At 39.3% G+C, this 13,379-nt stretch overlaps 2 protein-coding genes across 5 annotated transcripts in view; both read right to left on the reverse strand.

The window, feature by feature from the left end:
• Positions 1–108: 108 nt before the first annotated feature.
• ulk1a (unc-51 like autophagy activating kinase 1a) lies at positions 109–7,969 on the reverse strand. Of its 2 annotated transcripts, XM_072432787.1 has the most exons (28): positions 7,935–7,969; positions 7,568–7,823; positions 7,365–7,457; positions 7,243–7,284; positions 6,596–6,628; positions 6,466–6,502; positions 5,806–5,979; positions 5,647–5,720; positions 5,161–5,262; positions 4,520–4,578; positions 3,874–3,956; positions 3,744–3,794; positions 3,573–3,655; positions 3,395–3,494; positions 3,234–3,294; positions 3,080–3,166; positions 2,878–3,003; positions 2,706–2,791; positions 2,510–2,598; positions 2,313–2,410; positions 2,138–2,241; positions 1,962–2,030; positions 1,705–1,856; positions 1,360–1,535; positions 1,143–1,261; positions 917–1,074; positions 710–845; positions 109–614 (listed from the first exon to the last, which is right to left on the reverse strand). In XM_072432787.1, exons 2-28 carry the CDS (start codon positions 7,655–7,657, stop codon positions 568–570), a joined length of 2,529 nt encoding a protein of 842 aa, XP_072288888.1. In that variant the 5' UTR covers positions 7,658–7,823; positions 7,935–7,969; the 3' UTR covers positions 109–567. The 2 variants fall into 2 exon arrangements, with proteins under 2 accessions (XP_072288888.1, XP_072288887.1); XM_072432786.1 differs by lacking the exon at positions 7,935–7,969 and having other exon boundaries at positions 7,568–7,902.
• A 715-nt stretch (positions 7,970–8,684) lies between these two features.
• Positions 8,685–13,379, reverse strand: part of adgrd1 (adhesion G protein-coupled receptor D1) — a 36,760-nt gene continuing 32,065 nt past the window's right edge. For all 3 annotated transcript variants that reach the window (XM_072433324.1, XM_072433323.1, XM_072433325.1), the window contains 10 exons: positions 12,450–12,553; positions 12,274–12,385; positions 12,046–12,199; positions 11,289–11,355; positions 10,373–10,439; positions 10,196–10,287; positions 9,985–10,111; positions 9,876–9,917; positions 9,697–9,789; positions 8,685–9,603 (listed from right to left, as the gene is read on the reverse strand). In XM_072433324.1, the coding sequence (XP_072289425.1) occupies positions 9,508–9,603; positions 9,697–9,789; positions 9,876–9,917; positions 9,985–10,111; positions 10,196–10,287; positions 10,373–10,439; positions 11,289–11,355; positions 12,046–12,199; positions 12,274–12,385; positions 12,450–12,553 (954 nt within the window). In that variant the 3' untranslated portion in view covers positions 8,685–9,507. The remainder of the gene's footprint in view (positions 9,604–9,696; positions 9,790–9,875; positions 9,918–9,984; positions 10,112–10,195; positions 10,288–10,372; positions 10,440–11,288; positions 11,356–12,045; positions 12,200–12,273; positions 12,386–12,449; positions 12,554–13,379) is intronic.

A 13,379-nucleotide genomic window follows, 5' to 3' on the forward strand; every position in this document is an offset into this window, starting at 1 on the left:
GCCTGGTTCGATGGGGTTTGTCAAGGTTTTTTTTCTTTCTCACTGTTTTGATACTTATGTACGTGTGCATACTTACACGGAGCGGACACATTAAATGAGCAGACAAAACAAGGCTACACTTTTATTTTAACACGCAAATACATTTTCACAACGTTACACCGTAAGAAAAACACCAATGCAAAGGAACACCAACAGTCAGTGTGAATCTGAATTTAGCCAAACTTAAAAGTGACAGGATCACACAACATATCAATAAATACTGTACAATAAATATGTTTGTGCCAAAACATTTGTTTCAAGTAAACCCCATTTAAAACCTTCTCAGATGAATGCATGTGCAAAATATTAAAAACCAATCTAATAAATTGGATTGTTAACCTGATTCATTATTAGTGTTCAAATAATTACAACTGAGTTCAAGTATGTCTTGCACAATAAAATATACAATTACAAACCATAAAGGGAAAATAAACAGATGCTTCATGTGGTCAGCTCCAGTGATAAAGTGCTTAAATCAGCAAAATAACTAAGAATAAGGTAACTATTTCTCAGCATACACATGGAACATCAGGAGGTATGAAGAGCTGAGAGGCGCCGCTCAATGCACTGCTTACCTGTTTAAAAAAAAATAAAAAAAAATAAAAAAATAAAAATCACATTAATGAAAAGAGAAAATAGTAGTTATTATGACAATAAATGTAATACATACATTTCTCCACACTGTCAATGTCATTTTGTTCTGTGAGGATTCTGGACAGGCCCTCCATAAGAATAAGAGCCTTATGGTATCTCTGAGCCGAAGCCAGCCCATAATGAAACATTTCATCAAGAGCGGCAGACTGCACCTGGACACATTACACATTAGGGTAAAACAAGAAGATTTGGATATAGCTGTTTTTAGATAGTATGAGCTCACCATGTGCACAGAGTGGCTATAAATGAGCTTCTCCGCTGTAAGTCCATTGAAGCGGTCAATGAGCTTCTGTTTGTCAAGAAGGAAGTTTTGCAGTTGATCATTGAGGGAGCGGCAAAAGGACACGCAACACTTGTACATGTCATTAAGTCTCCGAATTACTAGAAGAAACATAATATTTAAAAATTATATAAATGTGGATTTAATCAATAAGCATGTTAATTATTACCTTGTTTTGCTGTTGCAGAGGGGAGGAGCTGGCCTTGTTTGATATCCTCTTTGGCAGCATGCAAGGCTGATGAAAGGAAATCTTCAGCCTTCATGTACAACAATAATTGACTGGCATAACTGCAAGATACAAGAATAAACATAAGAATACATAAGAATAAGAATAAACAAGATTATGTAAAAAGTACAGACGAGGTGCCTATTTCCACAATCTTTACCTCCACTCTCGACTTAAAAGGCTGATTTGATCGGTCAACATGCTTTGCTCTAAAAAGGAAACATCAGGACTGCTGGTGGTGTTCAGACTTGGATCCTTTGATGCAGCCAATTCCATAATGCAGTGAACAAAAGCCAAAGTGAAACGTAGATTGTTCAGGGCATCTGTATGGGATTGCTGAAAAAACACATTGCATGTTATAGCGTAATTACTATGTTACAAACTACATTTTAAATACAAGATTGAAAACATGAAAATAGTTCTAAAATGATGATCTATAATGAACAATATGATTTCTATAGTACTGAAATACATTTTCTGTCCAAAAAAAAAAAGGATTCTATACCTCCATCAGTGTCTCTTCGGGGAGTTGTGGCAGGTGAAACACCACATTGGTCAGTGGACTGTCATCCATAGCTTCATTTTCACTGTTTCTACGAGTTCCTCTCTGAAGGGGCCGACTGTTGAGCCAGGGAGAGCTCTTAAAGTTGGGGGAGCCTGTTACAATTTCATAAATGACAGTAAATAATAAATAATAAGTTAGTAAAAGAAAAAAAAGAAAGAAAAACCCCCACAACATAACATTTAATAATTAAAGCGTACCAGGTAAAAGCCTCGTGTTAGCTGGAACATTTGGGGACTCTATTGTGAAGACAGTTACTGGGGAGCCATCTGAGAGGAAAAAATGAATTATGTAACCACAAGATGGTGCTCAAACAATACAACATGCTGTTTATTTCCTAGTCTTTTTAATATGCAGCTCTTGATTAATTTCTTACCTAGATCTGTCTCATATAGGCTCTCCTGTGATCCTCCATCCACAGGAGTAGCTTCATACGCTGCTTTCAGAAGCATGTCAGACAGCCTGACCGCGCTTAGTGTTCTGTAAAAGTTAGATAGTTTAGTGTAATCTCATGGCCTAAGAAACATTACTGTAGGTGCATTTGCCCTGACCTTTTAATATGCCCTTCGTTGTTACCGTAGGGAACAAATTGACGAAGCAATGGCAAGTCCCCAACTGTTCTTCTCCTTTTGTGCAAGTTACTGGGGACCTGAAGAAGAACAGCACATCTTTACTTTCAAAAACAAATTGTTTCCCAGAATAATTCAACAAAGAACGTATACCTTACAATTATATTAAAAATACAAACCTGCAACAGACCATCTTTTGTATCAGTGACCAATAAAGTCCTGGTGCAGAGTGGTAATGTTTGCTCAGAGACTCGTGGTGTTCTTCCAACTAAAATATACAGTATATAGAACATGTTTAATGTTACAGTGGAAAGTAAAAAGGGACAAGGCATTTCAGCCCTCAACCTCTGCGAGACATTGCTAGGTTCAACGCACATTCAGGTGAAGATGGTTGTGGTCTTGCCCCTCCTATGGCGAGCTCTAGAGGCAGACTGCTGTTTTCAGCACAACAAAGCTTGACTCTGAAAGTTTGAGAACAAAGTAAGTACCAACATAACATACAAACCATCAGGAGGATACACAGCACAGCTGAGGGTGTGGCACATGCCTGGTAGAGCCATGCAAACCTGCCGGCAGCAGGTTCTGTTCCATTCGCTGATAATTGCGGACCTGAGTGGGCACAGGAATGGGCAAGGAGCGGTTGCTCTTGTGGGGAGGGGCCACCAAAGGTTTGCTGATTAAATGAAAACTGAGAATCACCAGTTTGTACTTTAAATAATTAAAAACAAGCAGTTAATATGTTTTCTAACCTGTCAGATGTACAAGGATGGGGAAGGAGAGGAGAGCATGGTGGTGTTCGTCCTGCTGCCTTATTGATTTCCAGCGCTAATGAGCCTCTGTAAAAAGCCATCTTTCAGCGAATGGTGTCTATATAGAATTGTGACCAGCACACGTGAAACTCACCCGCTGTTAATCAAACAACTCGCAATGGATGACTCAGATTCCACATCACTGGAGTATTCACCTGGAAAGTAAAATGTTACCATTATCAGTTTATTTGGTCGGGAGAAGTGCGTTGACACACGCACGCACAAACACACAACAGAATAAGGGTTCAAGCTTACTGGGAGATTGGGTAGGCACCATGACATATTCGTCAGTGAAGGATGGCACATTTGTATGATCTTCTCCAGCTCCCTCTGTCAATGGGAATCCTGAAGGCTCCTGTGAATGTATATGTTTATATTTAACACAATTTATTGCAAATCACAACCACTAAAGGAGCATTTGTCTGAAACTAACTGGAGAGGCGGCAGGATGAGAGGCCAGGGAACCACAACTAGCAGTGCCACACTTTGGGTAAAACAACACTGTAGTTGGTGCACCTGTTGAAAAGTATAGTATGTATACATGTAATCTTTGAAATGAACATTGACAAACTACGGTAAAATTATTATAGGATACTGTGCCTACATTTTCTGGATGACGAGTCGAGTTTTATGAAAGGATGGTGGAAAAACTCCTCTGTAAAAGTAAATAACTGCGTGAAAGACATTGGTCAATCGTAAAAAAAATTAAATGCACCCTCGATATCAGTACTTACCAAAGGTCATCCTGTCTTTCGGGTTTCTTTGCAACAGTCCCAACAAGAGATGTCTTAAGTTACTAGATGTCTCCTTTGGTATGCTAAGACAAAGCAAATTCACATTTTATTGCCAAAGCTTTCATAATAACGATGTTCAAAAAAAATATTATTTTATCAACTTTTATGGCTCCACTTTCAGACCATGACAAGTATTAGCAACAACTCTGTGCATGTTTATGTCTGTGTGGAGTTATGTGGGTCATGTGGAAAACGATAGCCGCCCCGACCCCTAACATGCAGCTCTGAAAGGTTATATATAGAAATGATTAGGAAACAACGGTCTCGGCCACCACATGCACAAACAAGAGAATACAATCGACTTTATCACTTCCAAAGATAAGTCTGGTGCAGCCATGAGGGGGGGGGGGACGTTGCTGGACCGCAGGAAAAACTATCCACTGTGAACTCTCTCCAGGTCTTATTTCAAACATCATAAGACTTGTTTTAACACGATATCTAGAGCCACTGCGATCAATGAAAAACATCTGCATGAATAAATTAGCAAGCTATCCATAAATGTTTCACTTATGGCATTATATAATAACACTGATTTGATCTCTCGGTTTAGCATGTGTTAAAGTGTTTGTTGTTACAAAGCACCAACCTGGGCAAGAGGGTCCTGTTGGTTTCATAAAAAAGTCGGAGTTCCTGGGGCGTGCTGGCCTAAACAACACACAAACATGCACAAAGTGAAAGGAATCCTAGATCAGAATGGCAAATGACTTTGTGGAGACAGCAAAGATGTCTTAACTAAGCAAACATTGTCATCTGTCCAACATTTTAACTTACGGCCTAACAGAAACTCAAATAAATCTTCCCTTTTTCTGAGAACAAGCATTCAAGGAAACTGTCCCATAAATAAAACTTTAGGTGCAAAGGGTCAAATCAACAGAATATTCCCGGCTCTTCCTCAGCTGTCAACATGGAATACTGAGGAGTTAGCTTGGCCAAAAGAGATCAGATCAGCTCTGCCATGTGGAAACAAAAATACCTAAAGAACATCTCCAGGAAAATCTGAGTGTGACAGGGCAGTAAGTGATACCATCAGTTGTGAACTTGTGATTTTATTTATTATTATCATTTATCTTGATTCACAGAAATGTTTATGGGAAACATGTTTCTATAGAAGGCCACTATCTATCTATTTGAACACTAAAGCATTCGATGAGGGTGACAGGCATTTGACTATATTTTTGGATCATTTTGTTTACCATATACTTTCCAATAGAAGCTTGTGCAACTCACATAAAATGGGGCCTTTCCTGTCAGACACTGGTAAACGATGGTCCCAATACTCCACAGATCTGCTTTTGCATCATAGTTCTGGGACATGATGACTTCTGGGGCCTGTGTTAACACAAACACAGTTTAGGCACATATAGTATTATTATTCAGACCAACATCACATAATCTCTCTGAGTGGAGTCTGCATGTCCTCCCCGTATTACCGTGGGTTCTCTGGCTCCTCCCACCGTCCAAAGACATGCATGTGTTAGGCAAAATTTGTAAAATTAGTAAATTGGTCCTAGCGAATGAATGTGAGAGTGAATGTCTGTCTGTAATGTCTATGTCTCTGTGTCGGCCCTGCGACAAGTTGGCCACTGTTCAGGGTGTACCCCGCCTAAGGCCCGAAGTCACTGGGATAGGCTCCAGTCACCCGCGACCCCGAAAGGGAACAAGCGGTAGAAAAGGGAGGGATGGATGGAAAATGAAAATTCTGAAAGTACTTACCATGTACATGGGAGAGCCGCACAATGTGGCGGCCATAGTGTTTGTCTGGAGGTGCCTAGCAAACCCAAAGTCAGCTGTAAATCAATAAGCATACGATAGCATCAGTAGGTGAAAGGCTTACATGGGCACAAATACATCCATAAATTATTTATTTTTTACCTATTTTGATGCAAATATTGACAGAACTTGCTCTTCGCCCTTCACCATGGCACAACAAAATGTTTTGTGGTTTGAGGTCTCTGTGCAGGACGCCTTGGCCCTGTAGAACTTTCATGGCTTGAACTATTTGTTGAAGAAAAATGCGGATTGTGTCCTCACTCAGGGTGCCCTTTGCTAGATGTAAAAATAATTCATTTAGATACATTTAGTACTTCACATTATTTAAAGATTGTGCTGTACGTCAAAAGAGTAAATGGAGTCTGCTATAGGGCAAACTCTTAGTATCTAGTTATGGCACATTGGAGTGTTGAGTAAGGTCATGCGAGTGTCACTGAGGGTTGTGTTGCAAATGGCCCAGTGCCACGGGGCAGTGGCACAAATTGGGCAACTTGATGAAGTGACGGAAGCAAGCAACGGACATGCAGTGACATCATGAAAACAAATCCTGTGAATAAATATCTCAGAGCTTAAGTCAGGGGCAATAACTTTTGTAAGACTGTCCTACAAAAAGTCGTGGTGTTAGGGATATCTTTAGGGGAAAAATTGCAATTGCAATGACATGATTATATGCTAGTACTGTTATCTAATACAGCGGAGCATCAACAAATCTATTTTTAATTGATATGAATAGTGAGGGCAAAAGGAATATGCTCTTCTTACAGTGAAGATACTCAGCCAAGTCTCCTCCATTACAGTACTACAACAAATAATGAAACAAACAAAAGAGGTTTGATTAACACGTGGCCCATGATCAATAGTATGAATGAATGTCATCATTTGTAAAACTCACCTCCATAACTAGATAGACACAACCACCAATCTCCTGTTGAACCAAACAAACACTTTGATGATTACATTTGCTAGACACAAATATTTTCCCACGTCACACAACAAAAACAACTTCCAGGAGCATCACTGTCGGCTCTTCCAGTGATTCTGAGTGACAGGAGTTATTCTAAGCACCCCAGAACCATTTGCGACACCTCCTAAATTAAACGGGGCACAAGATTTCCACTTAAAACGCAGCAGACTGTGAGGCGACGAAAGGAGTTGTGAATAAGTAAGTAAGTGAGTAACATGAGCACTGAAGAATACAATATAACCGTTTTTCAGTCATTTACACTGTTGTTCCCTGTACCATGCACACGGGTCGACTCATCAAGAGGTTCTTTGTGTTGTTTTATGTGCCATGTGCCAGTGTCAAATTCAAACGTTTTATGAGCTGTTGTTTGAGCAGCTGCGAGTCGTCACCTGTTTACAACATGCTGCATCAGCTCTCACATGTCTAGTGTTTGGCAAGAGGAGAAGAGGGAAATCACTAGTCAAACATGCAGACTTGTCCTGCGCTCATGGTTTGTGGCCATATTATTTAACCATTTAAGTTTGATGACAAAAAAATGACAGTGTTTGCATCACCTGAGAGAAAATGTGTCCTACCTGATATTCAAGTAGTCGAACAATATTGTCATGTTTGAGCTCCTGAAAGAAACAAAAGGGGGAAAACTCACATTTTAAAAACAAACAAACAACAGCTCTTGTATAAAAGGGAAATACATTACCTTCAATATTTTTATCTCTTTACCAAGCAGTGACTGTGAATTGGCCAGGTTTTTCTTGTTGATACATTTTATGGCAACTTCCCAGTTCCGTTTCTTGTAATATAGATTATGGTTAATATAGATTATAGTTACTAGTTAATAATACTGCAAACGATTAATATAATAGCTTGATGTAAAGAGCACAAGTGTCCAAAAAAAACTACCTGTTTGTGTCTGCCTTTGAACACGACCGCAAAGGCTCCATGGCCAATAAGGTCCTTTCTGCTGAACTCAAACTTCCCGATAGACTCCATGGCAAAGAAACAGATCAGAGTTTTCCAGCAGGTTTACGAGGTTGTACTTTAGGAAGCACAGCCCCACGAAACTCTCACGGTGTCATTTCATGGAGGAAAAATGCAATATCCCACGACAAACACAAGAAAACCTCACGAAGAAGGTGTCGACAGTGAAATAAGTTATCTAAAGTGTAAACAAACGATGATATAATCGCACCAGCGTTGACACCGGCTCGTCTTAACATGTAAACTACTTGTACAAGTCTGGTCTGCAGTGATATTGGACGCCGCTCACCTTTCCAAAACATGTACTAGTCAGACTGCGCATGCGCGACACTGTTGCGTCGGTGCTTTCAGGGACGCGTCGTAAAATAGAATAAAATAGAAGCTCTATTTTAAAACTAGAGCTATGGGAAATTACTAAACATAATATTTGGCCAAATACTTTTCATGGTCCCTGATCCTAGATAAGAATTCTGTGTCTAAATATAATTCAGAATCCTACAAAGGTATTGATAAGCCTTAATTTGTAATGTTGCATACTGAGAACATGCGGTTGTGGCGAGACCGTCATCCCGTTTCTGGAGCCCCAACTTAACCCTAACCCTTACCTTAACCCTAACCCTAACCCTAACCCTAACCCTAACCTTAACCCTAGCCTTAACCCTAACCCTTACCTTAACCCTAACCCTAACCTTAACCCTAGCCTTAACCCTAACCCTAACCCTAACCTTAACCCTAGCCTTAACCCTAACCCTAACCCTAACCCTAACCCTAACCTTAACCTTAACCTTAACCCTAACCCTGTAACCTTAACCCTAACGCCTAAACCTTAATGTTTAAACCCGATTTTTTTTTTTTTTTATTGTGCCAAAAGCGGGAATTGAACTCAAGACTTCACACATGTGAGTCCGCGCCTCTAACCGCTGGGCAAACACGTTTAGTATACTGTTTGCTGCGAGACAGAAAATCTTTCCACAATCGCGATGACGTTCTCGCTACAACCGCATGTATACTGAGAGGACAACTAATAAAACATTGAAACTATTTGTCAAAATGATTTAATGGCTAAGAGAGCATGAAAGTAAAGAACATGATATCATGAGAAAATATTAAAAATAGAAAACTATTAAGTATGACATGAAAAGGGAGTTGGATGGATCCTGATGGAGAGGCCTGTGTTGGTAAAGTGTAACTCTTAATAAGTCTCTTTCCTCACAGTATACTTACTTACAATACCAACAGTCGGGAGAAAAAGTACCAATAGATTTATTTACAAAGGATTAAAATGAAAAAATCAAATAGCCACAGAACCTTCACAGCAATCAATCACCTTTCTCCACAAGGACAGGGCATGACACAATATGCAGCTTTCAACTAAGTGAGGTACAACAAAATATCGAACAATTTATATAAAATAAGACACACAAACATAAACTATTTACACAGTGACTTACAATGTCAGTAAAAGTCTTGGAAAAGAGGGAAAGATCTCACGTCACATAATAAATAAATACAATTTCAGCCAAAAAAAAAAATATTATTTATGGCCTGCTAGATACAGAATTAGTAATGATGATGGGCTATCGAAAGCAGTGAAACCAGTCTTCTTTGAAATAGAAATTGAGCCAAGAAAAACATCTACATTTTTTTGGGAAACACTGGACTTGCAAAATGGACAAACCTGAGCACATATACGCCAGCCTGCTTATGGTGCACGCTTCATCACGTACACACACAACTATTCAAAAGATCAGGCGGTTAAAAGGCCCAGTCCATCTGCACATTTCAATCACTCTTGAATGGAGAGTCCACGGTAAATCAGCAACGATGGTCTCCTTGAGTGACTACCTTCAGGCAGGATGTATCTATACTGCAGAGAGATCAATGCGATTGGCTGAATTGTCGCTTTTGTCCCACGTGTTCATCTTAGTGGGAATCACGCCGTCTTTGTTTCCATTGATCTGAAAAGAAAGAAAAGGCACAGCAGCATTTAAAGTGACACTATAATAAAGAACAAGTTCAAATGTGTTTTTTTTTTTTTAAAGAATACGCACAATATCGGAGTGAAAGGGTTTCACGTTGATGTTGCGAATTGAACTGCTGGTGAGCGACCACACTTTGGTTTTGTGCTTGAATGCTGCTCTGACCTGTAAAATCACACCAAAAACAATCACCAAAACATGTCTGTGGAGCTGAATGAAATCTCTCCAGAAGATATTTAACAGAGACATACCTCGGAGTTAAGAAGACAGTGGAACAAGAAGACAAAAAAGCCCTACAAAAAGTGTGAAGTAACAGGTTTAGGTTGATAGCTTCTTGTATCATATGTTATGCTGACTTACCTGCAGTGAGTTGAAAATGGCAAAGATGTACAGAAACACCAAAGAGTGAGTGTTGACTGCCAGAACACCAAAGATCCAAGAGATGCCCAGAATAGGCAGGAGTACAGCCACCGCTTTCGCCGTCAGCCTTTAATCGAAGAAAGACAGTTTGGTGACGTTGACTTTGCTCAAACGTTACACATTTCTGAGTCATTTTTGCGGATGAACTCACTTGACAGAATTGGCGTCTCCGTGAACTTTATAATTCTCTCCACTGATGCGAGAGATGATCCTTGTCACCGAGACCAAAATGCCAATGTTCACCTGGAAGAGAAAAGCGACAATTTAAAGGTTTAGCTGGCGATCTGCAGGCTGTGAAAACCGACGGTTATCCTTTCTCGTAACTTACCACGATGACAAAGAGCGCCGGTGCGACGAATGCCCAGATGGCGCCGCTCTTCAGTGACAGCCAGCAGCTACCGGAACAGAAGAGGCACAGATTTCAGTGAAAATCACATTAGATACTTATTTTTGAGGTGTGTTGCAAACAAATGTACACATGCTCAAAAGTATTACCTAAAAATACCAGTGAAAGAACAAAATAAACAACACTACTTCAATTATCTACAATGAATTGAAAAATATTGTGATTTTAACTTTTTAATAAATCATGGCCTCCTTTGTTCTCTTGTCCTTTAAAATATGACATCATTCAAAGCAGAGGTGCGTAGAGTATCCAAAAAACTGTACTCAAGTAGAAGTACAAAGTAAGAGTAAAAAAGTACTTGGAGAAACTGTCTGGACGTAACATCTGATTTATAATTGAATGTAATTTAAACAAAAACACAATAAATGACGCTCCAATGTGATATTCTTAAATATATACCGTATTTTCCGGACTATAAGTTGCACCTTTTTTCATAATTTTTGAATTATATACTCGGGAGCGACTTATATGTGATATTATTTGTTATTTTCACACTTGCAACCGCATTTCATACTCCAGTGTGACTTATATATGTTTTTCTTTCTCTATTATGCATTTTTTGGCTGGTGCGACTTATAGTCCGGAAAATGCGGTACACAACAATGAGAAATGGGAAAGGAGCGGTGAAAGAAACACAAATGTTCAAATGATTTCATATTGTCAACATAAAGCGTTTGTCTGGAAAAAGAACCAGAATATGGCCTCAAGTAAGATAAAGTTACAATGTCGAATAATTGACTCAAGTAGGAGTAAAATATGGCATCCAAAAACTACTCTGAAAAGTACAATTTCTTACTCAAGTACATGATTGATTCAAAGTTTGTGAAAAACGACTCACTTATCCCCCACTCCATAACTGTCCAGAGCTGAGGTCACGGACACCACGCAGATCAACAGCGGAGAACCTGATGGCACACACAAAGTCAACACATGCTGAAGACAGATTTAGGCAAAATGTCACTGTGCCCGAGTCACTGTTGGCACAAAAGAGGGTTCACTTTCACTGCAACTTGTCTACACTTCAAACACGCTTATAAATGCACAGAGCGAAGAAGAAAAATACAGATTTACATGAAATATCTGGTGCAACAAAAGATTTGAAGTATCAATAAATCATCAGAGACAATAATGGGAACAATAAATCCTTGTGTAAACCATTGCTTTTAGACAAATACCAGAAGAAGTCATAATAAAAAGCATATTCTTTGTTTCTAAGTGGTTTGACATGTGAATGAGAGACTAAACTGACAGGAAAGCATAAACATGATCTGTATTTTTACTTAAACTGTCAATCAACTGTGGTTCAAAACACAAACTTAAAGAGAGAAAGTGTAAAGAAAGTTGACTCAAAGCAGACTATCAAGGTCAGTGTTCTTTGCTTTTGGAGGATATTGAACTAAGTCATAATAAATGCGGTCGTGTGGTCAGGTTAGAGGCTGCTCGAATGAGATGATGTGGAAGCAGTGGTTGGACTGCTCATGTTCATGTCGTTTTTCACCTTCCAAAGATAAACACTAAATTGCCTCTAGTAAAAAAGATTTTAAAAAGTGCTTTGTTGTCAGCTTTTGTCTTTCTTTGTCCCTCTGGAAGCGTACCCCAGCCGATGCCGTAGTAGTAGAAGTGTTTGCTGCCCTCAGAGCCAAACACTTTGACGACCATACTGTAAAGATGAAGGCCTTCCACCAGCATCCAGGCAAAGGCACTCAGGAAGAAGAAGTGAAGCAGCACGGCCATGACTTTACAAGGCAGCTATGGAGAAAAATAGGAATCTCCATGTCATTTCTGCAAACAGGATCGGCTTTTATTTGTACAAAAATACTTACAGTGCCTGGATCAAACCGAGCGCTGATGAGAAGGAGAATCTCAGCCACCAAAATGGCAAAGGACAGATTTGCATGGATGTGGTAGCGCTGATTACGGATTGTACTAACTGAACTGAAAATTAAAATTATCTTTATAAAACTATGCATCAAAACTAGAATGTGTTTGGTGTACTTACGAGAGGACTGCAAAAGTGACCAAAGTGATGGCAAGGCAAAAGATGGATATTGAGCAGCCGACATAGCCAATGGTCGACAGTGCCACCTGGTGGCCAGTGGTGAGCTTTGAATCAAGACCAGAGAACACAGAAAATAAAACACGTTAGACAAAGCATGTAGCGTACCATTTTGTGCTGCGACTGATGATATACTACATAATTATTTATATTGTACAGATTCAATGAGTTGGTACAATTCAATATATTGCAAGTTAATCCCTTTGTTTTATTTCAGTGATGACTTGGGCTGGGCAATATGACAATAAATTGGATCGAGCACAATTTTGACTTTGTATTTTTTAGAACAAATATGTCTAAATATGGCTTCAAAACTTAATATCATCAATATTAACGACACAGAATTTTTATTATGTGGCATAATTCAATACAAAAAAGTGACATTTATTTCAAACTCCAGGCTTTTACTGACTTTTACTGACTACTTTTGGCCGTAGACCTGTCGATTAAAACACGCCAAGCTGATCATTGAAACGATTTGAAACAATTGGATATTGATTCGATTAAAGCATGATATATTGCACAGTCCTGTAAATGAGGCCAATCGGTGACCACAGCGAGTGATATTTACTTTGTTTCTGCATAGTTTGTAGGATATTTGGAAGCTCTTCTCCTCTGCCCATGCTCGTATGTGCCTTGTGATTATGAGGCCAGAAGTCTGAGGTCCAGAATAGTGCTCTGTGGGATGCTGCAGCAGTGGTATAAGAAAGCCCACTAATTAGAGAGTGGCTGAGGCAAAGTATAGCATCAAATAAACTGGTGTTCCTAAAATACTGTGGCCCACTTCACTGCGGTCAAAATTTGTCTTGTCTATTTAAAGACCAACATCAGGGATAATGTCCGAAATCTTGAGCAGCTACATTTGTGTTTCTG

This window comes from Eucyclogobius newberryi, unplaced genomic scaffold (assembly GCF_026437365.1).
Source record: "Eucyclogobius newberryi isolate DKJ021-1_F unplaced genomic scaffold, fEucNew1.0.hap1 SCAF_6, whole genome shotgun sequence".
Classification (NCBI taxonomy): Eukaryota; Metazoa; Chordata; class Actinopteri; order Gobiiformes; family Gobiidae; genus Eucyclogobius; species Eucyclogobius newberryi.

Excerpts from the sequence above, each read along its gene's own strand:
- ulk1a (XM_072432787.1), bottom strand. The coding sequence starts at position 7,657 with ATGGAGTCTATCGGGAAGTTTGAGTTCAGCAGAAAGGACCTTATTGGC. Across the intron at positions 7,458-7,567 it reads TCAAAGGCAGACACAAACAG|AAACGGAACTGGGAAGTTGC; the intron begins GTAGTTTTTTTT and ends CTATATTACAAG. Across the intron at positions 3,795-3,873 it reads GAAAGACAGGATGACCTTTG|AGGAGTTTTTCCACCATCCT; the intron begins GTAAGTACTGAT and ends TTACTTTTACAG.